The sequence below is a fragment of the Capsicum annuum genome, chromosome 1 (assembly GCF_002878395.1).
Source record: "Capsicum annuum cultivar UCD-10X-F1 chromosome 1, UCD10Xv1.1, whole genome shotgun sequence".
NCBI classification, from domain to species: Eukaryota; Viridiplantae; Streptophyta; class Magnoliopsida; order Solanales; family Solanaceae; genus Capsicum; species Capsicum annuum.
Genome location: NC_061111.1, coordinates 146,340,102 through 146,350,117, shown reverse-complemented (window position 1 = coordinate 146,350,117; position 10,016 = coordinate 146,340,102). Strand labels below are relative to the sequence as shown.

General features: G+C 33.3%; 1 protein-coding gene across 4 annotated transcripts; it reads left to right on the top strand.

The window, feature by feature from the left end:
- On the top strand, positions 1-5,680 carry LOC107838882 (tRNA dimethylallyltransferase 9). 4 transcript variants are annotated; one of them, XM_047397416.1, is made up of 4 exons: positions 1-140; positions 1,029-2,505; positions 3,876-4,074; positions 4,215-5,680. In XM_047397416.1, exons 2-4 carry the CDS (start codon positions 2,436-2,438, stop codon positions 4,330-4,332), a joined length of 387 nt encoding a protein of 128 aa, XP_047253372.1. In that variant the 5' UTR covers positions 1-140; positions 1,029-2,435; the 3' UTR covers positions 4,333-5,680. The 4 variants fall into 4 exon arrangements, with proteins under 4 accessions (XP_047253372.1, XP_047253370.1, XP_016537623.2 ...); XM_047397414.1 differs by having other exon boundaries at positions 1-170; XM_016682137.2 differs by having other exon boundaries at positions 1-2,334; positions 2,428-2,505.
- The last annotated feature ends 4,336 nt before the right edge of the window (positions 5,681-10,016 follow it).

Below are 10,016 nucleotides of genomic sequence, written 5' to 3'. Positions count from 1 at the left end.
GGAACCGTTGCAGTTAATAGCATATATTTCTTCAGTCTCCTCACGATGCTTTGTTGCAAACTTAACTGCGAACCCTTTGAGATGGTCTGAGAATACACCTGCTTTGGATTGTGACAGCAGCTTCACCTCTTCCCGAGCTTGTATCCTTTGCAGCACTTCTGCCTGTCTCTGTTAAGTATTCAGTCTCCAAGTATATCTATGAATTATGCATAAACGTCATTTGTATCCAAAACCTTTGACAGCTTCTGAATGAATTGGTAGCATGTCTCTGTTATAGGTCTAATTTGGCTTTATAAATAACTATATATTGAAACTCTAGGTTTGGAACAGGATGATTGCCATCTGCTTGTTTAGCTTCAACAATACTTTTAATAGTTGCTGCGTTCTGAAGTCTGCTGAGATTTGTTAGTTATATAAACATGTAAGCATGTAATTACTGCTCATTTAAAACTCAACGTTGTGCCAACTCCTGAAACAACTTGCACTGAATTGAAATGGCCCATTGGACTGAATTATTATGTACCTTTGACTAAATTTACCTGGGAAAGCAAATTCTGACTATTGTTAGTGTTAGTAACAAGCAACATACATTTTTATACTTCTGAGAAAAAGAGTTCTTTAGTGTTCCTATTCTTTCTCCACACCCCACGAAAAAAACCCACGGCTTTTCTGGAATTTGTTTGTCCTGTTAAAAGGAGGTTGGATGGGTTGTGGTCTAGACCGAATGATCAGGTTAAAATATTCATATAAAATGTCAAAAGGATGTTCTCCCTGAATGCTAGAGTTCACACTTAAGAGTTCTGTGCCAAGTCACTTTCAATCCTACACCTAATTGTCTGTTTTAAGTGAACTATCTCACGTAAAAAAGAGAACCGGAGAAATATATCTAATGAGCTCTTTGTAGATTTAGACTGGGTTGTATGGAATAGAAAAAGCTGCTTTTCAATTTAACTCCCATATTCAACAGCAAAAGGGGAAGACCATATTTATCATTGTTTGTGCCTTATTTTTATTCATATGTTGTTCAGATGATTTCACTCAATGATTGAAGTGTTCTCACTTGGAGATTTTGTACATCATACGCACCCGTGATTTAGATACCGAGCACTACATTTGATATTTTGGTTTTGTAGCCATCGATAGCGCCAGTTTGTTGTCAATGTTATTGCTGGTAACCGAGGAATTATTGGTCAAATGCAAAATCTGCCAAACTCTCTGTCCGGATCCACCTTTGCTTCCACGGACGTGAATTTGATGTTGTGGACTATAATTCATTACCATCCTAGCTGTGATTGGCATGCTTGGAGGACTATTCTACTGATCAGATAATGTTGTTATTACCTTATTGTAGGAATAGCCATTTACCAATTTTTTTTAAAGAGCGTTTTGTAAGATTATGCCAGACCCCACTATGTGGGAATACACTCGGTATGTTGTTGTTTTGTAAGATTATGATGTGAGATGCTCAGCTTTGTTGACTTCCTTGGTCATTATTCAGTCCGCATCATTGACATATGTACTATCTTTGGTGGTCCATTGGTTAGCAACGGTTTCCCTTCCCTGACGTAACAAAAGAGGCTAAAAGGCCATTTTACTTTGTACACATTCAACTTTAGTATCCATCAAGATCAGAACCGTAAACTCTTTAGACGCTCAAGTCCATGATTTTGATACCTGTTGCGGAAGAACTAAAATATCAAAATTAGGATGTATTTTGGATTCATAAAGCATGTGCTATAGTGTAGTTGTTTAACTGATTCTTTCTGGAAAGTACACCAGTAGCTACTAGCTACCTTGACTATCTATTTAAGGATATGCATATCCTTCTAATAACACTTCTATTTCACTTTAGAGTACTATCATTTGATTGTGGAGATGTTGAGTAATGAAACAGTTACCAATCATATAGAACTCTTTAAATGCAAGACATAAGTAATCTAAACAAAACAGTACATAACGAAAATTTTGATCTTTGAATAGCATGCTCAGCTGAAGCACGTAGTCAGCGTGTTTCTTCCTCTCTTAATCTGGATCATACTTCTCAACATAAGATGTTTTAGGTGTGTTTTCTTCATCTGTTATTATTGCTTTGGATCAAGACAGGTTGACAGCTTACTTTGTGCTCGTGGTGGTTCATTTGAGCACGAGGCTACTAGAAGGATGCGTAATGAGTTTATGGCTGCATGGGATGTCTTGAGATCAACTTATACTTACGAAATGGTAGTATAATAACATTGACGAGTCTCTTAACCTTCAGAAAATGTACCAACAGATTCTCGATAGTATTATCAGTATGAATTTCGTGTTTCCAAAGCTTTTCATTCTGTTTTCCTGGTAAGGTTGTCAACTTTTTAATCTTAAATTGTATAACTAACTAATGTTTTTGGGTTTGTTCTAATGTTATTGATTTGTTTGGTACTGAGGTAGCTTGAAGCATGTCCTCCCTGCTGATTTTTGCTTATCCTACAAAATTAGCTACAGTTTGCATTAGTTTCGCATGGAAAGGTACAGAATCTTCATATTTCTCCGCTTTTGTCATCCTATTGACATGTCGAGTCCTATTAAGAACAAAAGATTTCATTCCATGAGGCATTCCTACAGTTGAGCACCGACCACTAGCATTAATGTTGCATCCATTTTCTATGATTTTCTGGAAATTTGATGGAGGAAGAATATTCAGGGAGCAAACTTATTAGACTTTAAAGTTACCGAGGAAACATAGTTTTCTATCAATTTCCCACATTCAGTGAAGGCCTTTTGGAGAAAACCGTGCCGTCTTGGTCCAAAAGAGACGATGCAAGGGTATATTGGGTTGGCTAAGCCCAACAGAACCCTGTGAAAGACCTTTCACCATTAGATCTATTTCCCTCATTTCATTTAACATTTGCCAATTGACTAGGAAAACTTCCACAAATCTTAGCATTTTAGAAAACTGAAAGAATTTGTTGAAACTCATGAAACTCAACTTATTTATCAGTTGCAATCGCCTTTCCAGTATAGTGGCTTGAATCCTCAATCCTTTTTATCAAGATAAACTCTGATGGATCTTGTGTGGGTAACTCTAATGGAGGGGGGTGGCTTAGTAAAAGATTCTCCAGGAAACTGTATTATACCCTTTCGTCGTTCCACTTGGAAGTGGCATTAGCAACACAGTACATAGAAACAAAAGCTTTCCTTTTTGATCTTAGATGGTGCATTAACAATGCCACAATCTCATCATTGTAGAATTTATTCCCTACTCCTTTGAAAGTGCATTAATGAAAGTTGGTCCACTTTTTGAAGGATTATGAAATCAGTTAGTAAGATTAGAAATTTTGGTACACTGGCATATATGGTGTTATTATTAATCATTGCTTCAGGGAAGTCAACCAAATGGAAGATAATCTAGCTTCCATGAGTCATATAACATGGGTTTTGTTAGAGCGTTTACACATCCCAGCTCTATGCTAGGCAGGCTAAGGGGTTGCTGAGCATCGATAGATGGCAACTCTTGGCCTTATTCAGGGTTAAAAAAAGGTAACTGGGGATTTTATATTTTAAACCTCCTTGAAGTGAGTCTGGTTGCCACTGACTGAGTCTACTTTTTGTCCAAATATTCTTGTACAAATTCTACTATATAGAAAGGAGAGCATTAGGACCATCAAGGGCAGAGTTGTTATCCATATCAGTTATGAGGGTAAAAATGTAATTTTACAATGTATCATAAGTACTCTGCATAGTTGTAGAAAAATCCTTCTTTCTTCTTTCAGATTAGCTTGCTTTCTTCTTTCAGATTTACTTTCTTTTCTTCAGATTTCGGAAGAACATTTTTTCTCCCATCAGTATAAGGTTTGATATCTTCCAACTCACATAATAAATTCTGTCTAATGTTTAAGGTATATTTATGAGAAGCCAGACGTTCCAAAAGCCTCTCGAGAAATTGCTGCAGAAGTCCACTCAGAGCTTGCAGATTTACAGAATGATGAAGACTGCGATGCTGCTGTTCAGTTGTTGGTTAAAGCTGGTTATCCTGGTGCCCAGTCTTTATCGGAAAATGATTGGTATCGCTTGCATCGCAGGCTTGATATTGTCAAGGTATTGTTAAAAAAGGTGCACCTTTACCTGTGATCCCTCTAATTTTAACCCATTCTTTGTAAGCTAGATACGTGTCGCATGAGCTGCTGGGGATTACACATTTCTGTGTCATGGTTTGTAACTTGCCAATGTGGTTGCAGCGCGAATCTGTTTTTCTTGTCAGCTATTGTTGTGCTTTTAGAGAGAATTTCTATTGGTTTTATCAGAGCTCCTTGTGGTTATGAAACAGTTGATACTGGATTGCACTCCGAGTTATGACGAAGTGGTCAATGAAGTGTGTTGAGTACCATGAGGTTTCAGGTTCAAATCCCAACGAAAACTAAAATGCTGGGTGATTTCTTTCCATATTTTCTAGCTTCAATGGATAGAATTACCTCATATTTATTTCTGGTAGGAGTTGACCAGTATTCAGTAAAATTAGTCGGAGTGCGCGCAAGCTGGCTAGAACATCACTATTACCACCACCATCACCACCACCAACATACCCAATATATTCTGCCGACAAACTGCAGCAGAGTGAAGTAAAGGATTTGGAATATGATTTTCTTTGTTATTTCCCTTCCACCAATAGGCTGAACCTCTATAGAGCAATTGATTTTCGGTGTTAAAATATGCTCCTAGGTAAAACATTAATAATCTTCCAGATGATTAATTTGCTTTGTTTTAAATTTTTTGAAGGTCTTAGAACTCTTAATCACAGTGTTACTTCTTGAATTAATTTACCTGTAAAATTTATCATCCCAAAGTATGTTGCATGATGATTTGTTTTTCCTTGTCAATGCACAAGCATTCTAGGAAAAACATTTTTTTCTTCCTTGAGATTTTTTCTCTTATCAATGATACCTAAGGCTAATTATATGCTTCTCTTTCTTCCTTACTGCCTTCTTCTTTTCATAACATCTTGGTAGGATTGGATGAAGTAATTTGATCCTTTCTTTATCTGTCTTCATAGACTTGAAAGGGTAGAAACATCATATTCAAGTTAAACTTTGTGGTTTCATCTTTCTTATAAAACCCCCTTAAATGTACTCTGCTGCTTCTATCTGGTATAAGCCATACATGAGAGGATTTTTTACAAGTTGACGTCAAGAGACTTAAGTAGGTTCGTTGCGATGGACTATATCTCTATATTTTACAATAGGCTCCCTCTAAAACATATTATGGATTTTTTCACATTTTAGCCGGTATCTGTATTATTCAACTGATTCCCAGTATGCTGTGATATGGCCTCCCATGTGTACCAAAATTAATTTATTTCCTTTTATTGTTGTCACTATCTGGAGGGCATACCATTGTTCACTTAATTACTGGTTGACTTTACATTATTAGAGAGGAGATGGCTAAGATCTATCAAATTGCAAGTGTACTATATAATGTGCTAATGGGCTGAGGACAGTGGTACCCTCTTCAAAAGTAGATAGTGAGATTTGTGTTCTCTTGTGTAGTCCTTGGAAAGTGAGATTGGTGTTCGTGTAGTACTTGCAATTTTCCAGTATGTATACGTCTTCTGGGAACTTTAACCACTACTGTCTTCGTTTTCACAGTAATATTGTGAAAACATACATTTGGGGTCTTATGATATGTTCATGATAGTGATATTGTGGTATATTCAAATCTATTTATTTGATATAGCGTGCAACAGTTACTTTATATTGATCTTTATATGCAACCTGATTATTACATTAGGATCATAGTAAAAATTAGGATCATAGTAAAATTACGCGTTGGGTCCATGCAAAGCACGGGCATACCTATCTAGTTATATACATATAAGATAACTGTATATAAGCAGATACCTTTCAAAAAGAACTTTCATATACATACATTATATAAAGGGATAATAGTCTGAAAAATATCTGTACTTTGCCTAAATTTGCAGTTGCGCATACTGAATTTTATGGGAGTCTTATGATTCCCTAGACTTTTTTTTTTCGTATTTAAATGGCATATATATCTACTCACTTAAACCACTTATTCAGTCTCAAAGGGCGGTGATTCTCATGCGACCTATCAATAAATAATTATTCCTCTTAATTATGTTTTAAATTCTAATTATATAACCCTGAGATATTATCATGGTGAGATTTTGAATAGTAAAAGTTGAAATTAAGAGGATTAATTATTCATTGAAAGGTCGCGTGTGAATGACCGCCTTTTGGGTGATTGAATAAGTGATTCAAGTGGGCAGATATATGTCATTTAAAAATGAAAAAAAAAGATCTAGGGGAGTCATAGGATTTCCGCAAAGTTTAGTATGTGCAACTGTAAATTTAGGCAAAATACAAATGTTTTTCGCACCTTTCTCTCTTACATAAAATAATATTTACATAAAATAATATTTACATCTACATACCTTGAATGCTGGTTATATAATTTTTAAAAACATGACTTACAAATATATACAGATTAAAATCATATACATGTCGCAAAAATTATATGTACATATCCTTTTAAAAAGATGGAATACATGTATAGATTCCTGAACTATTTTACTTTTCCGGTGTAGACACTTCAATTAAGTCAGGTACCTATTGAACCCTTTGCTCCTTCACAAATGGTTTCAATTGAGTCCAATTTGTTGATGTGGCAAAAAATATAAAATGCGTGTAATACAGACGCTGATGATGTGGCGAATTAACGAATTAAATAACGACATGTGGCATTTTAATTTAAAATAAATTATAAAAATATTTTTTTAATAAATTTAAATTAAAAATAAATAAACTAATAAATCACCCCCTCCAGCTCCTTCCCCCGTATCCCTTCTCTTCCAAACACGAACCCCTCCCCTATCCCCAGCAGTCTTTCTCTTCCAAACACCATCACCCCCTTCGTCGATTGAACAACCCCTCCCCTTTGCGGATTGAACATAGAAAGTAAAAAAAAAAAATTGTATCTTATATATATTTTTTTTAATTTCTTCAATGTGTTTTTTAAAAAAGTCATTAATGGAGAAGAAGATATGGAGAAGCCATTAATTATGGTTTCTCACTCAATTTATATATGATTGATTTTTAAAGAAACCATTAATGGAGAAGAAGATGATGACTATTTTTTTTTTTTTTTATTTTTTTTTTATTGTGTTTTTTTTGTTGGTTGATGTTTTTTTATGTTTAATTATGTTGATTAATAGTGGTTCCTCACTCAATTTATAAATGAATGGTTTTTAAAGAAGCCATTGATGGAGAGAAGATATGGAGAAGAAGATAACGGTTATTTTTTCTTTTTTTTTTTAAAAAATTCTTTTAATGTATTTTTTTTTTATTGGTTGAAATTGTATGTTTAATTATTTTAAATTAATTATGGTTTCTCACTCTCCCTTGGGAGAGTGCATTATACATGACACGTCATGTCAGCGATTGAGCTCAATTGACACATTTTGTGAAGGAGTAAAGGATTCAATAGGTACATGACTTAGTTGAGGTATCTATGCGGAAAAAATCGAATAGTTAAGGGGTCTGTATATGTATTTAGCCTTTTAAAAATAACAGACTATCAAAATAAAAAATCATGCAACACACGAAAAATAAAGATAACATTTAAGACATAAAATATTAGAATAATTTTGTACAATAATAACAAATAAAAGTGTTTAAAGCATTCATATTCCATCCACTCAACTATCGTGTCGTCAACCTCTGAACTACATTTGCACATTCAACACATGGGGCATTCTTCCTATCTGGTATAGCTGTTTTTCAACAAAGAAATCTTATCGTCTGTTGTCAAAAGCTTCTGGAACGAGCTTTTCTTCCATGAAAATTGTTCATATCGGTCGTCTTCAACCATCAAGAAATTTGATCTGCTAATAATTGCATCGCGTAATTGTGACATATGTAAAGTGTTGCACTCATTTCTCAAAAAAAAAATAAAATCGAAAAGATTTTTCATTTATTTTCTTTAGCACACATTCATTATTCAAATTTTTTTTTTTTTTTAATAGGAGTTTTTTTATAAACGAAAATTCAAAAAAGAGATTGTAGAAAGTACATCTTCTAAGAGTCAAGGGGAATGACTCGACTAGAAAGTACATAAAGCATCCGTATTATTGTCGAAGGTTTTCATTTTAAAACACTAAACAAAATTTAATTTTTTAACTGAATTATTGACATTTCAAAAGTACTTTTCCATCAAAATAGACTTAGATGAGTCAGGATACAGATGATCCTCGATGTAACCAATGTATTTAAGATCGATAATTAGATGCAAACTCAAATATAGAAAACTTAAGCAGAGTCCCTTTTATAAGAACATGTTTTTATTCGAATTATCTTGCTTTATCTCAATCATGAGCAAACATTTTAAAATTTGTTCCTGAAAGTTACACTGAGTCTTGTCAAGAAATGACCCAAAAAATGATTGTCGGTGAAGATTTTAAACTTCTTCGCCAATATAGTTTGTGATATCTGATCCAAAATCGCGATTATATGAATTACCGAAATGCAATAAATGGGGAGGGACTTTTTTTATTCTGTATTTCAAATTCTGTAAAAAAAATATTCATAATGTACATGCCTCTAAAAACACAAAAATATTATTATGAGTAATTATCAGTATATTATTACACTGTACATTGCTATATTAGTTGAACTAAGTATAAATATAAAATGTTATGTATATTGTTACTATACACAGAAATGTTGTGTATATAAATTGAAAACATTTAGGATTGAACATATATTCAACACACTGATATGTATATGGTCTAATAAAAACCACTCAAATTCGAATGAAAAACACTAAAATCCACAATAATGTATATATTTTTATATAAAAACACACCAACATGTATATAATATCTAAGTTATGTATATTTATTACTGAAAGAAATCATTTATGTGTTTCACCTAGTCAAATTCGAACGAAAAAAATGTAAAATCCACGATAATGTATATAATTTTTTTTATATAAACCCAACAACATGTATATAATATCTAAGTGATGTATATTTATTAGAGAAAATACATCAAATCCCTCCTCAACTTGTCATCAAAACTTACTTTAGACCCTAAACTCTTCTCCACCGTCCCCACCCTCACCTCCTCACCCCCATTCCTTTCTTTTCCTTTTTTGAATATGCGATTTCAAAGAAACTGTTATTTCATCCAATAGGAACTTCATAAACAATCAAAGCTGAACAAACTTTGCAAAAATTGATTCAAACTAACAATGGATTCAAAGAAAGAAATCAAGAACTCAAATTCAAGCCCCATAAACTGCCATTTCATCCAAAAGGGATTCTAAAACAGATCAAAGTTAAACACACTTTGCAAAAATGATTCAAACTTTAAGTTCTGAAATAGAAACAAGATCCATTGTTGTAAGCTTTTCAGTGAGTTTTCTTTTCATTGTTACAAATTTTTTAGTGAGTTTTTTTTTCTTTATCAAATTAAAAATTGACTTGAATTAACTTGAGCAAATCCAACAGTGGACTAAATATAAGTATATGATCACAAAAATCCATTAATACACAAAATCTTGAATCCAAATTCTTTCACATTAACCAAAATTCAAAATCCCAAAACTCCCAAATTCTCAATTTTTTACTCAAAAAGTCAACAGAAATGGCACAAACAGTCCCAAATTCAGAAATAGCATTAATGATATTCGCATGACATGGAATACTTGGCTAAGAACCAAAATTGTTCATCAATCTTGAACCCTTTTTGATTGTCGAAAGATGAAGTTTTGGATCAATTAGGACTTGGTAGGAGGGGAGTTACAAAGAAGACGAAGAAACAGGATGGGGGTATGAAGAACATGAAGAAATGGAGTGTCGGGGGTGGGGTATTGAAGGGGAGTGTTACAAAGAAGATGAAAGTTGAGTTCTTGTTTTTTTTTTTTTTTTTTTTTTAAATTTACATAATAATAATAATAATAATAATAATAATAATAATAATAATAATAATAATAATAATAATAATAATATTAATAATAATAAT